General features: G+C 40.7%; 1 protein-coding gene across 2 annotated transcripts in view; it reads left to right on the top strand.

The window, feature by feature from the left end:
* The window catches only part of FAM171A1 (family with sequence similarity 171 member A1), an 88885-nt gene that overhangs the window by 36031 nt on the left and 35375 nt on the right, over positions 1-17479 (top strand). Inside the window, exon 2 of one of the 2 annotated variants that reach the window (XM_032695320.1) lies at positions 15403-15630. The exons of the other annotated variant lie outside the window; for it this stretch is intronic. Within the exon in view, the coding sequence (XP_032551211.1) occupies positions 15403-15630 (228 nt within the window). The remainder of the gene's footprint in view (positions 1-15402; positions 15631-17479) is intronic. 2 annotated transcript variants of the gene reach the window in all.

Genomic DNA, 17479 nt, shown 5'->3' with positions numbered 1-17479 from the left:
GATCCTCTGCTAGCTAACAAACTGTCAGAATAAATTTATTCATGGGCTTTAATTAAACTCATGCAAAAGCTAGATGCTGCTCTATCTTCGTAACATTTTCACCCGCTGTTGTTGTACTGTTTTTTTCTCTGAATTCAGAACTTTCTTAAGAACCCTAAACCAAGAAGCAACCCCACTGCCATCTTAATAAACTCCCTTCATCATTCGGCAGTAGTTTTTAGCCTTTTTGCTTTTATGGATCCTATTAAAAATATGTTAAAAAAATCCAGTAACAGTAAAAATGGCAGTATAACACTGGTAAACCTCGTGACTTGCTCTTTTTCAGATGTCGTTTGTGACTCTCTTGATGTAATCTGTAGGTTTAAGGGCATTATACAGAGCCTGAAAAAAAGCTACCATGGGGGGAAAAAAACCAAAAAGACTGGCAGGTGATTACTTTCTTCAAAAGGGAGTAGGTCAACTAACATCTTTAACTGTTGCAACTGAGTGATGGGCAAGAGCAATTAGGGCTGCCCACACAAAATGAGAGGAAGATGCTGCTTTTGTGTGAGTCTGCTGGAACCTGCATTTCCACACCCTGGATGTAGGAGCTCCAGAACTCTGGTGTACCAAAGGGTCATCCTGCTGCTCTGAACTTCATGATCATACTGTGTTCCAGATATTCAACATATTGTGCTACATGATTTAGTGGGCTTCTTTTATCTCTGGATTTAATGGATTTGGGAAAAAGGTTTGGTACCCTTGCAACTGAACTGCTACAGTTGCTGGAGTCAGCCTGCCCGCTGTTGCTACAGTAAGTAGTCTAAATAGGATGCGTGTTTCAGGAGGACTCTTTTTGGGAGCAAAGTAGCAAGGGTTGCAATGAAGCTGTTGAAAAATGAACAATCTTAATTTAAAAAGCAGTTTCAAATTTCTGTGTGTTTTGTAGAATGAACTTCTGAAGCCTGTTTTTCTCTGCACGTTGATACAGTCTTATGTGAAAATTGGGGTGGTTTGTCCCAAACTTTTGCAGAGAGAGACAAAGTAAAGTACATGTGTTTTGTTGTTTTGGTTTTAAAATGTGGCACGTCTGCTATTTAAACGTATTTGCTTTCACTGCTACTTAAATAAAATGAGGTTTAAACAAGACATATTGCTCTAGTGTAAATGCATTTATTTGAGGTTATTAAAATTAATCACTTGATTGAATTCAGCAAACTTTTCTCCTTTTCCTTTTAAAAAAAATTGTGTATTAGTAAGTAAGGGAGCCTTGGAGCAGGAGAACAGCAAGGCAAAGGTACCTAAATATGAAGCAAGGTGTTTCACAAACAGCTCTGAAAATTCATAGCTGAGGTACTGAACACATCTTGTCATCTTATCCAAGTTATTTCAGCAGCAGCTCATTATGCCAAAGAGGTGGTGGTTTTAAGCCAAATGAGTCTTCAGCACAAGAGTGGAAAGTAACCCAGACCAGGATTCCTGGGTGAGAGACCATCAGCCTGGAGCACCTTCTTACGCTGCTCCAGGGACCTAGGCTTGGGAAGATGCTCTGCAATGGCTCTGCCTGCCAGAGAGGCTTCAGGGCTTGCAGTGCAGCTGCCTTTCACACACCCTTTCTACACATGATGTAGCCTGGGCAGCAGAAATCAGAGAACTATCAACATGAAGGCAACATCTTTGGAGTCCAGGCTTTGTTACAGCTGATGTAACAGGCAGTCCCCAGGGCATTTTTCCAGGAAACCCCTCTAATTTGCAGAAAAGGATAGGCATGGTTCAAAAGTAGCTTATGGCCTGCAAAGCCATCTGCTTCTACCACTGTTTGTGTTGACAGTAAGTTTAGCACTGCATCCCTAAGTGGATCATGAAATCTCACCCATTATGCTTCACAGTTACCTATTTCATTTTTTAAAAGTCCTTTCTACCAAGGGAATTGGAGCAGTGGCTCTTGAAAACACTTTGGCTGAGGTTCCTGGTCGAAAAGAGATTTTAAGTAATTCCACCCACTTCACCACAGTTTTAACATGGCAGTAACAAGAATGAATTCCAAAAACGAGCCTCCAAAGTAGGCAGCAGTGTTTTATATGTAAGCATACCCAATGAAAAGAACATGAACTGTGTTTTGCTTGGCTTTGGTACTGCAGATAACATAAGAATTACCATGTTTTAAATGAGTATCTATACACTGAGTATCTTAGCTGAGTGATTGTCTTTCTGTTATGTGCTGTTTGTGACCCAAGCATTTTGGGCTCTGTGTGAATATAACCACAAAATAATTTCAGCGTAATTTTAATATTCATGTAATGGCTGGAAATATGAACTTAAAGTTCAAATATTAAAGGTTGTCTCATTTGCATTAGCTAGTAATGATTTTTACTTGCCTTGACTTTTCTTTATTTAGCTACCAACTCAGAAGGGAATATCTGATTGAGTGGTCCAAAACTGAAGTTGAAATCCTTCTTGCTCATGTTGAGCATCTTGGCATTAGCATAACTCTGTCATTTCTGGGAGAAACTTGAGTCTGCAGATAAACTGCTTTACTTTGCCATTTAAGGCAATTGGATTTTTAATTGTTTTGTTTGTGGGTAGAAGACGTTAATGTGCCTGTATAATTTTGTTGTAACTGTGTAGAATCAGAACTATTGCTGTTTTGCTATGGTGTGTTGGCTGATCCTGTACTAGAGTGGTGGACCCAAATTCTTTTCTCTTTGTAAACATCTAAGGCAACTCAAGTGATTGTCAGCATCCTCGAACTAGACCTCTAGTTCCAACAGGCTACTGGACTTCCTAACCTCTCCACTTTCTGTGATCTTTAAAATTATGCATATTGTGCTTGTCCAGCTGCTGGCTGAAAGTCTCAGTCATGCTGTTATGGTAGCACAAGGCTACCTGGGAATTCAGGCCGACTTTGAGCAGTAATAGCAATCTGCTGACATTTTATGCTTCCCTTAAGTAATTTTGCAACCTCGTGAGAACAACTGGCCACTTGGGTTATTAAACCACTGTTGAAATAAATACACCTGTAACACTCATGTAATACTCACTGGAATTGTATTTATAACTAAACATGGTAGAATAGGTTTTAAATTTATTGGGCTGGTTTCTTTAAATTCTTGGCTAACTGTTGAATATAATTTTTCTTAGCAGTTCCTTTGTAAATGTGAGAAGAGAATTAATCGCAAACAAAGAGATGATATATCTGCATGAAATATATATTTTCTTAACTTCAAGAAAGTATCTGTAAACTTGTTTTTTGAATGGGTTTCGAGGAAGTGGTATGGACTGATAGTGCCAAGGAAACTTTAAGTAAATGCTGTCATTTTTAGTGTTATTAGCTGTACCTTGTGTTTTCAATTTAACTTAGCGTACATATATACGCATAACATATGTGAACCTTTCATCTGCTAATCATAGAAATTTTAAGGTTGGAAAAGACCTATAAGATCATCGAGTCCAATTGTTAACCCAGCACTGCCATGTTCACCACTAAACTGTGTCCCCAAGTGCTAATAACATTATATTTATTCTGGGCACATAGAGCATATTTTGCCCTTTCAGAAGTTGATTGTTGGTCTTGTATATCTACTTTTTCATTTGCTTCCCAGCAAATTCCACCAACATTACCATCCTGTTAATGCAGCTTCTGTGTATAAGTTTAGCCTCTGTATGAGTTGGGTATTTAGAAAGGCCTTCTTCCTGCTTCCTCTTCAAGCGTTACTTGCATGCAGTAGATCACTTTCCAAACATACAGCTGTTTGTTTAAACCAGTATAATACTTTAATACAAATGCTTGCTTAATGTGTAGACTAAGTGGCGTACAAAATATTCATGTTGCTGCCTGTGCCAAGGAAGCAGAGCACACCGCTGGAATGTTTTCAGTTCTGCATGTCTGCTTGTTAATGGGAAAGTGGCCATATTTGTGAGACTGGAAACGCCAGCGGTCCTGTGTGATAGTGTTACTTACAGGCAGATGTGTGTTTTGCAGCACGAGTATAAGAAATAGACGAGGTAAAATGAAAGAATTTGGGAGATTCTGTGCTGAGGGAGAGACCTTGAGCAGAGTGCTGTTTACAGCTATAAATCTCTAAGATGGGTTTATGCCAGAGTGTAAGCACTAACTCCTTTATGTTGCCAAATGGACAAATTAGTAAATAATGGAAATGTTTGCCAAAGTCCTGCATGCTCTGACCAGACTCTTAGGTTGGCCACGTGTGGAGGGTAGAACATGTAATATCAAATGTATTTATTTGGAGATATTTAACATTACGTGGCATTTTTGATTTAGCACAACAACACAAAATATACTGAAATAACAATACCAATGTTAATAGGAAATACAGTAACACCAAGTTGAGTGGTACATGTTGCTGGTCTCTGTAATATGCTCACCATCACAGTGCTGGGCTTCACCAGCTACCAAGAAGGAATATGTGGGTTGAAACCAGCCCATAGCTGCCTTTGAATTTATTTGTGTTGATAGTTGTTCAGTTTTTATACTCTCTGCTGGTCAGAGTCATGTATACATGCCTTCCCCATGCTGGTCTGGGGGACATTCCCACTCTTTTAATGAACTTGGAGAAATATTCGATCCACTCAACTGTGGTGTAGTCCATTGATTCACTCAAATGACGTAGGCATTCATCTAAGACAAAGGCCACCCTGTGGTCCCATTTGTATTGAGATACAGTCAGCTCTGTTTGCAGCAACTGTGCACAGTCACACCCTGCATTATTCCCTGAGCTTCAGGGCACCTGGCCCTTGCTCATCTGCTTTCAACCTTCTTCTGCCATTTATTGGCCAGTCACAGCACTTCACACTGAGATTGATCTCTAAAGAGAACAGATAATTCACCGATCTGTTTGATCAGCTGTGATTCACTAATCTTCAGCATTTTGATTTGTGAACCCCAAGAGTCCTTCAGCAGAGTGCCATCCCCTTCAGACCCCACTTTAGGAAGACATCAAACAAATACACTTCTCCAAGTTACTTTCACACATTCCCAAAGCTTGGTTCATGGGCCTCCAAACCTTTGTTTCTAGCTACAGAGGTAGTCATAGGAATGTGATAAGCACCACTGGGAATCAGAGCTGCAAGGTGACCAAGAAATACAAAGGTATGTTCCAGTGCTCTTCCCATCAGGGAGAGCGATATAAGGTGTATGAGCAGCTTATCAAACCCCTGTTAAATGTCATTTTTTGGTTTTTATATGCAATGAGTCTGTAAGAAATATGAATATTGCAAGTGTAACTGTAACTGTACCTTCCCATTATGATTGTGAATTTGTGGAAGAGCCAGTAACTTCTGATTTACATAATTGACTTCCAGTGTAGTGGAATAAAAAGTAACTTTTTAAAATTCACAGTTTTAGTCTGATTATAATTTTTTTCTCATGAAATCTTAACAGCCCTAAAATTAATCCCCTGCCAAGAATTAAAATCACCATGGCTGTTATGGTAATTTAAACTGATGCAAGTTTTGGTTGCTGAGTCAGTTATGTTTTCTCTGCATATATATGCAGTCATCATAGCTGAAATATAGACAGTACAGCAGCCTGATTCAAAAATATTAATTGAAAAATTAATTGACTTGGATGAGAAGGTTTCTGCTGTGTGACTGAGATTGGATGAAAGAGTAGACAAAGGGCAATAATAAATGGCCGTGTGTTAAGCTGCAGATGTTTTACTGTGTTAGGATGAAGGGAACTGTAGTGGGTCCTATTTTATTTGAAGTTCTTATTCATTGTCTAGAAGAAGATCAAGATTACAGGTTAATTAAATTTTTAAGCTAGTCCAGATGAGGAAATGTAAATATTGTTTGGAACAGAAAAATCTTGAAAACATGGAAATATAGTAAATATTTTTTGAGAGTAAGAAAGTTTCAATATTGATAAGTTGGGTGGTGATTAAATGCAGGTGCTATAGTGAGAAGAAAATAGAAGTCGCAACAAGTGGCATGTAGAAATGTTGATAAAAGCAATCTTTTTACAGTTAGGAGGAAACAACAGTAACCTCCTCCATCCACCCAACCAGAAATACCAACAGGATTGTAGAGGTTTTTGAGTGTTCAAGAGCGGTTGTAAACACTGTGTAGTGCCTGTGCAGAAGTCTTCACTGCTCCATATCAAACCCTTTCCTGGCATTGTCACAAGCATCCTGTCCTTATGGAGCCAGGAAATTTAACTACTGTGGTACCAGTATGCAGCAGTAGAGGGTGGGAAGCATTTGGGAATCAGTATGGGATTTCGGAGTAATGCAGAATAAAGGTCTGCTGCAACTGTTCATGTCAATACTGACCTTAGCCTTGCCTAGATCAGGAGATGGACAGGCTTCCCTTCCCAAGTGACCGTAGGGGTACAGTGGAGCTGACCTTATTGACCATGAACCAGCAGGGATGGTCCTGAATCCCTTCTTTCCCTCTGCCAATGTTGCACTTGGCCACCACTCTCCACCCCCACACCTACTTCTTCTGCTGATTTTGGCACTTGGGGCTGTGTTGCTTCAGCAGTTCAACCTGATAACCTGGCATTGAGCCATTTGATATGTTAGGCCAGTACTGTGCTGGGTTAGTAAATGGAACCAACACAGTGGCAGGTCCAGGGAACAGTAGGACACCACAAGACAAGGAGCAGGAGTCCACAGCCAGGCCACAGAGATGGGAAGGGTTGTTCCTGGTTTTGTTGTGGAGTAGCTGAATACTAGTGCTGCATTCCTCATCACCCTGCAGAGCTCTCTGCTCAGGCTGGCTGGGCTGAAGAAATGAGGTTGTCACAATGTGTAGTTTCACCTATGATTTAATTTTCTTGTCTGCCAGCTGGGGATAACCTCTACAAGTGATTATAAATTGACTATTGACTTATTTGAAAAAAAGGGAATGTGCAAGTGCCTAGATAGAATTTTAACGCAATAGTTTGCCTCTGTACCATCTGTAAACTCTGATGAGTTTACATCAGTGGAGTACTGAGAAAAGTTTGCACTGCAGGCTGCAATGGGAATGTGGAGGGTTACTTGAGATGGATTTGTTTCAATTGTTACAGTGGTTTGTTTAAAAACAAACAACTCCAGTAAAAATACACTCTTCCAATGTTATATCTAGGTTTGCTTCCACAACAGGTTTTGGAAATAAGTAGAGATTAAACTTAAGATTAAAGCTGCTTGGAAATGAGCAAAAAAAGTGCTTGTCACCTCCCTGCCTCATTGCATACACATTAGATCACTTAAACATGGAATACATCTACTTTAAATTGCTTTCATCACATGCATAGTTTTATTAATAGAGTTAGGATAAGGTTGTTCTGAGAAAATGTAACACATCCATTTGTGGCTAAGCAAATCCAATCTTTCCCTTTCTGCTCCCCGCCAGACTGGACTGATGATGCAGTAGGTATAAAGTTGGTTTAAAATCTCTTGGAGCTGCACAGTGGCTGAGCTTCATGTCATGTTATCCTCAGAGCTGATGTTGCAAAATCAGCTGTGGTCTTGTTTGAGTCAGTGGAGAACTCTAATGCTGAGCAACTGGAAAATATCAGTGCATTAACTGTTCATTCCATATTGATCTCCAAACGGAGTTTCAAAGAACTCTGTTATGAAAAAAGAGGGTTTTAAGCGGGGATTACTTTTTCATGACTTGTAAAGAATACATTATGCATGTGGCAAGCTAAAGCTTTGAAACTCAACTTCCATCTGCGCTCCATGACAGTATTTTATTTAATTCCATGTCTAAGAGACAAGGTTTGGAAATGAAATTAGTTTGTGTCATGCACAGTTCCTGTAGAGATCAAAGGCAGACCTGTTAATGCAACTATTGCTATTCATGAGTTTCATAGCCATGTGAGTTTCAAGTTAATTATAAATGCTTGTTTAATCACTTAACAATAGGGTATCAGAGTCTCATCTGGGCATTATGCATATAGCTCCCACTTTTTTTAATTAAAGCAAATTCCTACCTTTTTTCCCAAGAAATTAATTTTGGTGGTAATGCTCTAGGCTCTAGCAGGTCAGAATATGCAAATCTTCTTTTAAATGTTGGACAGTTGCATGATGAATGTCTTTATTTTATTATCCTACAATGCCCCTCCCTCCTCTTTGAGTACATGGTTGTGTAGTAACCTGGTTGTCACTGTACATGGCATAAATTGCTCTAGTTCATATACTAGAGTTCTTTTTGTGACATTTTATTAAAATGTGTGTGCATTATCCCTAGGAGTTAATGTATTTTGAGATAAACTGATGTATTTATGATTTTGGTTTCCAAATACTTTGTTTAATAGATTTTAAACCCAAAGAGGCAAGGAGGACACCTGTCTGACCTTCATATCATAGACCACTGCTTTATTTGAATATTGAGGATTAAGTCTAATTATTGGATAATTAAGATAAACCATTTCAGTCCCCTGGAAATTAAATTCTTGTGCACTAGAGGAACTAGTGCCAACAATGCCTGAGGCACTTGCAGCAGCAAGGAATATTAGATGAGAAATGCAGATGAATCAACCTGTGCTGCAGAGAAGGGTGAAAAAGCCTCAAGTGCCATCTGAGAGCAGCCTCCTTCGCAACCTGTGCTCCTGCTTGTCCGCAGAGCTGAGATGAGCAAGATGCACAGTTGGGGCATCACATGGGGGCTTCTCTGTGTCAGCTCTCATTGCACCAGGTCTCTGCTGTTTCTGAGGAGGAGCAAGGGGGAGGAATAAAAGGAAAACTCAGAATCATAGAATCAACCAAGTTGGAAAAGACCTCCGAGACCATCAAGTCCAACCCTTGATCCAACACCGCCCTGGTTACCAGACCATGACACTGAGTGCCACATCCAGTCTCTTCTTAAAAACCTCCAGGGACGGTGAATCCACCACCTCCCTGGGCAGCCCATTCCAATGTCTGATTACTCTCTCTGTAAAAAATTTCTTCCTAATATCCAACCTAAACCTCCCCTGGCAGAGTTTAAACCTGTGCCCTCTTGTCCTGCTGCTGGTTGCCTGGGAGACCGATGCCCACCTGGCCACAGTCTCCTTTCAGGTAGTTGTAGAGAGTGATGAGGTCTCCCCTGAGCCTCCTCTTCTCCAGGCTGAACAATCCCAGCTCCCTCAGCCTCTCCTCATAGGACTTGTACTCGAGTCCCTTCACCCAACTCATTTCTCTTCTCTGGACGTGCTCTAGCACCTCAATATCCTTCCTGAACTGAGGGGCCCAGAAATCAGTCAATTGTGCATTTGAGGAAGAAAGTTCCTTCTTGACTTCTGAGGTGTGAGAGTTAAAATTATAGACATCACACTGCAAGTACTCAGTGTGCAAAGGACCATACTGATAGTCTTCCCCATGACCTGTAAAGCACGAAAGTGTTTAGCAAATTCAGATTGCTGTGCTAAAAAGAAGCACCACAGACAACCATTTGGGCTGGCTTCATAAATGTTCTAGAATCAAGCCTTAATTCTCTTAACTCTTAACATTAATTTTAAGCCTTAATTAAACACCTAGAACTAAAATTAAAGCTATTAAAAAAAATTAAGCAAATAAATCTTCCCATAGCCTGAGTGAATCTACCACCTAGTAACCTGTTTTCTTGTTGCACCTGAATTTGCTTAGGTTCAGTGTACAGCTATTGGCTGTCCCTGTCAGCAAGACTGAAGGTCTTCAGCTGACTTGTTTTTTACAGTTTCCCTGGTATGCACAGTGATCCAGCCTTCTCTTGCAGTAACAGGACAGGTTCTTCAGATGGCCAGTCCCAGGGCTGCTTCCCGGTCCCCTGGATTTTTTTGTGGCTCTTCTCTGAACCTCTGCTTTCTAAATCTTTTCTAAATCTGGATCTGAGAACCAAGCCCTGTTGTGTGGTCCTTTCTAGAGTTCTGACCAGTGCAGTAAGGAACTTTCTTCTTGATGCCAGGACTGCAGCAGCCTTGGTATAATTTGGAGAATCACTGAACAGGCAATGAGCAGACTTCCTGCATCCTGCCCTCTGCATGGTTGGATTCCCTGGAAATCAGTGGCAGACACTCACTCCAGTTGAGACCTTGGTCACCTGTGGTGGATGGGAAAGTTGTGTAGCACCACTGATTTTCCTGTAATGAGGACCAGAGCTGGTTCTGAACAAGGGATACCATTGTCTTTGCTGTGAATCTTCTGCAAGCATGCCTAGTTTGCCACTTGAGGTGGTACCTGTGTACTTTTGGAGGGATGTTACATACAGATTTCCTTTTCTTCATATGAACTTACTCTGCTGCTATTTTGAAGTGTGGTTGTCAGTAGAACCTTACTGATGCAGCACATTAGAAAGATATGATGATACATAGATGCTTGAGTTGGCATCTGTGGCTAGGGGATGGGGAACACTCCTTTTTCTAGGAAAATGTTTTTCTTTAGATAAATGAAAATCCTATTGTTTGGCTGAGGATTGACCTCACACATGGGCAAAAGGTTAAGAGGCAGAAAGGCTTATCCATTTGGCATGTAGGATTCAAAGCCAGGCATGTTGCCAGTAAGCTCAGTCAGAGTAGAGGATACAATTTTAAATAAAGTTCATAATGGCATTTTTCAAATGAGCAGGAAGTTTTCTTTTTCTAATCAAAACCTAGATAATTTAAATATCTCTTTCTTTGGTAATATCCTGACATTGTCCATGGATAAAGGACCCCCAAAGGAAAAGCTAAGTGATAATGGCTGCCTGTGTCAGCCTATTCCCAAAAGAGATCATCTGTCCAGCAGACGTCAGTGGGAGTCTGCCTGACAGAGGGGTGTGTGCACAGAAACCAAATTGCAGAATTGGGATCTAAATAGGATTGTGATCTTTGACTTCCAATCTGTCATAATTTTTCTCTGTTTATTCCAGTATTTGAGATTTGACAGTTTGCCTTTGCTCAGATCGCTCAGGATTTTTCTTTCTATGTTACATTACTGACTTAAAAAAACCCAACCAACAACCAACCAAAACCCAAAACCACCAAAACCCAGTGCTTTTCATTATTCAAGGGTTGGTTATAGAAGACGGCACTGAGGATACCAGTTCTGAAGGAAACTATTCCCAAAGTGAGAGTTCACAGCAATATAAAGAGCAGTTGTGAGTCCAAGAAGGGGTTACAACTGCAGAAGTAGTTGTCTTAAGGTTAATTGTATTTCAGGGGAGGCAATAGGGTTCATATAGCAGATGGCACAGGAAGGATTGCTCAGAGAAAGTTTAGACTTAGTAAAATCTCAAAATCAGATTAAGAAGACAGATGGGATTCTGGATTGGAATGCTACCATTTAAGGATTTTTTTGTCTTTTTTTCACTTTCCCAGATTATAACCTTGAAGATACTGGAGTTTTTTATATAGCTTACAATAAATTTGGTACTAGGAGACTGAGAGGAAGTTACACAGTAAGCAGCTGTTTTCATGGTAACTAGTAGTTTTGGTTTGCACTCATTTGAAAAACAAGATGTTATTGCTTGAAAGAAGACAAAGGAACATGACTAAGAGAAAAGACTTACTTGCTTGAGCATACACATACATCAGCCTTGATCTTTTTGTGGAATTTACCCCTGTATTTGCTGGTTTTATTTGCTGTTTTCCCACTAACTTCTTTTCCTGCTTTGCTTTGGGATTTTTGAAGCAGAATTGCAGGTTGCACTATTTAACATCTGTAAGTGGCCCATTCCTACCTGCACTTCTAGACAGGGACACGCAGGCTTTTTGCCCATCCAGGAAGGATCTCTTTGCCTATGGTTTATTTTCTGGGAATGAATGGTTATCATAAGTAGCTCTTGCTTTGGACATGAATCTTTCCTGTAAGAATATAATGACAGGGCATGTGCTAGTGCTGCAGGCAAATGACTCTCCTCTCTACCTGTGCCCACCTGTGCTGCACTGCAAGCCAGCGGGGCAGCACGTGCCAGGACAGCCAAGGTCTGAAAGAGTCACATTCACACCACACTGATCAGGACCCAGGTACATTAGACAGGGCTATCACTCAGGCATAGCCTGTCCTGACTGTGGCTGGCTTGTCTGGGGAGGTGAGAGAGATCACAGCTGCTGTGGGTAAATTCACCAGCTGGGATCTGTCACCTCAGCCACCTCTGCTTTGCTCTTGAATGAAAAAACTTCAGCACTTTTCACCTTTATGTCCCCTTCTACCCTCCAGGACCTCACTAGTAGCTCAGAGCAAAGCTCCTTCACAACTTAGTAATTAAATATTCTTGCTGTACATACAACAGTATGACAAATCTGTGGGAGAATGAAAGAGGCTTCTCTTTAGCAGTTCACGTTCTCAGAGTTTATCTTCTGCAGTGCTCTCAGTTCCCTGCCTCCATCATGTTCCCTGTTTACTGCAGATGTTTTTCCTTCTCTGAGTTCATGTGTCCTTAATTCTCTGTGACCTCCTTGGCTTTGGTAGGCTGTAAAACTCAAGAATAATATATCTGTTTTGCTGAGAGTACCAACTAAAAAATTTGCCAGATATTTTAAACACTCTATTCGTCAGCTAATAATGAGTCTTCTAAGCAGCTTTTTCTAATTAATTTCTTGTACTATACCTAATGTTCCAGTCTAAGATCTCCCTCTTAATTTGAGGTCAGACTGATCGTGGGTCACTTGCTGCCCCTACTCTTCTCTTTTATTTCCCTCCTTCAGTCCTCCCGATTTTCAAGAAGTGTCTGAATATGCAATTATGAAACTGACTGTCTCCCTTTATAGGTTGTTCTCATCATATCACTGTTTGAGATGATGTTTTCTTCAACAATTTCCCTCCAGTTTTAAGATTTTAATTCCGTTGCTGTGGAAATTACAGTGATAATGCAGGTTTAATGTTCATTACTTTACTGCTGCATTAGGTAAGAAAAAAAGGGAGCTGTTGTGTGGGAGAAAGCTCTGAATTAAGCAAGTTGTATACATTTCACACATATGTCAGGGAAGATAACACATGAAAAGGAATTAGGGTTGTTCAGGGTGCTAGAATTTTCTCTATCTTCTCAGGAAAAAACAAGTCTAAATATCAAAAAGGAGGAGAAAAAAGAGCTCAGTGTCTGATCTAGGAACTGTGGTTTGGAACAGCAGTTCCAGTCTGTTGCCTTTCAGGACATCAGTCTTCCATCTTGGATGATGACCTTTGTCATTTCTGTTTGGAAAGAGGATTTTGGAAACCCTTAAATCCCTCCTTACCAGAGAGAAGGATGCAGACAGAAATCTTTACATAGCTATGAAGTTTGTAAATACATGTACAGTGTGTAAATACATAAATACATATGCATTCCTCCTTTGATTAATGTGGCTGCCTTTCACATGCACAAGACATCACAAGTTTCTTGGTGGTCAAAGCAAGGTTTCTAAGGAGGCGTTCTGTATGTGTACATCACAGTGTATGGACACAGGTTTTCAATATACATTGTTTGCTTTGACTACTATATGCAAAACTGGGAAGAAGTCCAGAATCTTTAATAGCTAGAATGTATTTCATGCTGATCCCATCTAAATTGGCATCCTCCATTGCCAAGTTCTAAAGTGAGGGCTGTGATGATGATGACTTTCTCTAATGGGGTTTTTGTTCAGGGCTGCCCAATATTTGTATTTTCAGTACTGCAGGATTCAGATAGAGGGTCTCAGCTTATAAAAGGACCCAATATATTTCTGGCTTAAATGCCTTTAAGACAGATGTGCTGATGTTTTTGTATTAAATTCTGACATCCTTTTAAAATTTTATGCTGTTACGCTGTGTTTCTCAGCATACTCAGTTGTGTCATTTCACTATTGAAACTCAAACCAGAGATTTTGTTCCTTGTTGTTCTTCTTGGTGTTATGTCTTGCCATATGCAAGTTCTTAAAATTGTAAGGCACAGTAGTAATAGAACAGAACTGTACCACCAAAACTGTTCTGTAGAAATCAGTGTATTGGTTTTAAATATATATGAAAAAGGGGTCATGCTCTCTTTTTCTGGGCATCACATGCAGAAATGAGTTGTGCATGGAGTGTAAGCATCTTGCTTGTGAGAGGTTTAAGTCCCCTGACACAAAAAGAGAGTTGGCAAATACCTTCTACTACCTTGGGGAACGTAGTAAGCTGATGTAGGGGACTTCGTGCAAGAACACCAGAATTTTCAAAAATTAGGGTAGGAATGAGAGAAAGGGGAGAATGGGAGAGAAAAGAGGGAGGGAGGTATTCATTTAGGAAAACAAGGCAACTGGAAATGAAAAAAAAACCAAGGAGTGTCTCGGTAGAGGCATTGGATCATTGCATTTAAGTCATAGTTATTGCAGAAAGTCAACAGCTGCTACTTTAGAGCATGAGGCAGAGGAACTATTGCAAGCACAGAAAAATAATCGTAGATACGGAGGAATGACTTCCAGAGGGACTGTCTTGCACAAGCCAGTCCATGTTATGTTACAAAAGCCTGGTGACACAATGCATGGAGTGCCCGGAGTGGGCAAGTATTGTACATCTGGAAACATTTAAACTAGTAATTAGTTTCTGGAAAAAATGGCAAATTACTCAAGGAAAATGTAGTCCATTGTTTTAGCTTCTGAATCATATCTGCAAGATGTATGATTCTCCTGGCTGCCTTAACCATCACTTCTTTGCTTCTCAGGTTCACCAGTAGTATGTGGGGACAGATGATACAGTAGTGTCAGGGCTGACAGGCTGACGCTCCAGGGGCTCTGACATTTGGGCAGAAATGTCACAGAAAAAGGGCTGGTGAACAGAGAGGAGGAGGAAGTGTTCCTCTCTTCCTCAGTCCTAGCACTCTGCACTCCACCTAGTTGTCCTGTGCTTTGAGGACATAGACCTGATCTTGTGGGATTTCACCACCTTGGTTAGACATCACCAGGGAAGTCTTGTGCCAACTGGGGCAATCTCTCCCAGCAGAGTTCTCCACTGTAGCACAGCCTGCTTCAAAGCCCACTTTCTTCTTGGGCTTCTGTCACAGCAGATTTCCTCTGTTTGCTACAGGGAGATAATTGTTTTGGGGAAGGGGTGAGGCAGCACAGCCCACTTCCAGCCTTTCCCTCTCCCCACTGGTGCTGGAGAAGGCTGGCAGGAGCAGAGGCACCAGCAAGGTAGGGACCTTACATGCCATCCGTGACTAATACATGATGTTTGATAGCACACACATTTAGAATTACAATAGTACTGTGTGATTGGTGTGTTGCCCATCAAAAGGAATACTGGCTGCCCCTGGTGATGTGCTGCCCAACTACATGTGGGTCACAGGTGGAATATAGATGCCTCCACAGTTGAAGTTAGCAGTCGGGCAATAATTCAGAATCTGGTCTTCCCTGTGACAGAATCTGCAGTGTCTCTAAAGATTGCCTGCCTGAAATGGAGAACTGCAGGCCAGTACAAGAGGTTGTATGTGGCACCAAAGTGTCAGAGCCCGGTGTCTTTCCAGTCACTGGTGTGCCAGCATGTTCTAACTTCTGCCTCCTGCAGAAGCTTTTCAGATGATAATTGCTGTGGTTGTTTGTCATTACAGAAGTAACGCTGAAGGTCCATGTAAGCGATGCCAGCACACATCAGCCAGTAACTGAAGCCTTCATTGAGATTTTTACCAACCAGATCTCCATTGCATCTGGAACCTCAGGAGCAGATGGCACTGCCTTCCTCAAGTTTCAGTATAAGTTGGGCAATCAGCTGATAGTGACTGCTAGTAAACATGCATATGTGCCAAATTCTGCACCATGGAAACCTGTAAGATTGCCTGGTAAGAGATCTTTATTTTTGTTCTGAGGTAAGATTTTGCATCTAAAGGAAGTTACACAGTTTTTTGTATGATGTGTATCAATGCTTGAGATCCTGGGTGGGAGGAGAAACATCTGCGCCTTTCAAAAATAGTAATGTTTATTCCTCAGTTAAACTGCAGCATCAGGGCTGTGCAGAGATTCACTCTCCTCCTGGCTTGTCCTCAATACAGTGCTACATCAGTTTTCAAACAACTGTTGGTGTTCTTAGTGTTCTTACAGCTCCATAGGAAATGGAAATCCATCCCAGATCTTTTTCGTTATGGGAACTCTGTTTCCAAGAGCTTTGTTTCAGCAGCTGCGAGGCATTAATTTGTTTCTCCCCCAAGGTGTAGCAACAACTGTGGCACTGTAGGCTGTAGGGTACAAGAAAAGTCCTGCCCTTTTAGTTCTTTGCCATGTCCATAGGACAGTTTTAATCTGCAGTTATGTTATCCGGATGTAAGGATTTTGCTAACTTAATTAGCATGGTTTGTTTCTTCCACAGGCAAACAAATATAACAGTAATACTTGCATGTCAGTTTTTATCAGAATGCCTCAAAATTGTATGGAAAGGGGGATACTTGACATTAGTTGTACATGAGGGAAAACTGAGTCATGAAACTTATTTCTGTACCTCTAAATAGAAGAGATTGAGGGTGGCTTTCAACCCTTGAGATGTAACATCTATATGAAGGTCACATCCCTAGTTTCATCTGCCTTTCCTCTAATCCCCAGCCACAAGTAGAGTCCAAGTAATTTGGGAACGGTCCCATGCTTTATTGTACCCAAATCACACCTAAATATCACCTCAGATTTGATAATTAGCGTGGGCCAAAGCCATGACAGGTTTTAAGTGCACTAATATTTAAATAGTATACATGTTCCCAGGGCAGAGTTGAATTCCATGCCTTGGCTCTATTTTATTTATTAATATCGACATAGCCAGAAGGACTGCGTGACTTGCTGCAAGGTCAAGCAGCAAATAAATTTTCAGTAGGGGAAAGGAACGTGAATCTCTTCAAACTCAGAATTATGCTTTAGGCATTTCAACATGCTGTTTACTTATCTGCATTCACTTGCTTCAGATAAGACTGACTTCTTCTACGTTTTCTGTCCTGTATTCTACCATGTTTTTCAGCTACTTAATGGAGCAGCAAAGACTAAGCCAGGCTCTTTGGGGTGTAGTGAAAGAATAAGAAGTAACTGAAATGAGTTGCAGCTAGGAGAGTTTCAAATAAAAAAAAGGCAGTAATTCTTTACAGCAGCAGTAGTCAAAGATTGGAATTTCACAACCCAGAAAGGTTGTGAAATTTCCATCTTTAAGGACATTCAAAACTCTACTGGATACCCCTCTGCTTGGTGGAAGCAGGTGACGTCCAGAGATCCCTTTCAGCAATAATTGTTCTGTCACTGTTCAGAAATTTCCTTGGATTTTTTTTCTATCTAAATAAGATGAAGTGCATCTTCCTCAGCATACTTCATGTGCTTTCTTAAGACAATCTTAAATGATTAAAGCATGCAACAACCTTTTCTTGCCTTGTGTCTCTTGTCTTTCTTACTCATACCCTAGATCTTTTGAATGCAATGTACTCTTCCATAGCCTGGAGTTTGTTTGTTTAGGGTTTTGCTTGTTACTTTTTCTTAAATATTGGTTTTGAGGGAAGAGAATGAAACAGGGCATTTTTGTTTTAGTAAGTCATTGAAGTTTAAAGAGCAGTAATTGTATAGGTTCCACAAAATCTTTCTTTCCATGGCTGAAACATGAGCTTAACTCAGAAAATAGATTCCTTTCACCTCAGATTCTCACCCATTGAAACCGGTAGGTACTTT

The sequence above is a fragment of the Chiroxiphia lanceolata genome, chromosome 1 (genome assembly GCF_009829145.1).
Source record: "Chiroxiphia lanceolata isolate bChiLan1 chromosome 1, bChiLan1.pri, whole genome shotgun sequence".
Lineage (NCBI taxonomy): Eukaryota > Metazoa > Chordata > Aves > Passeriformes > Pipridae > Chiroxiphia > Chiroxiphia lanceolata.
The sequence above is the reverse complement of the archived record's forward strand: the minus strand, read 5'-3'. Positions and strand labels throughout refer to the sequence as shown.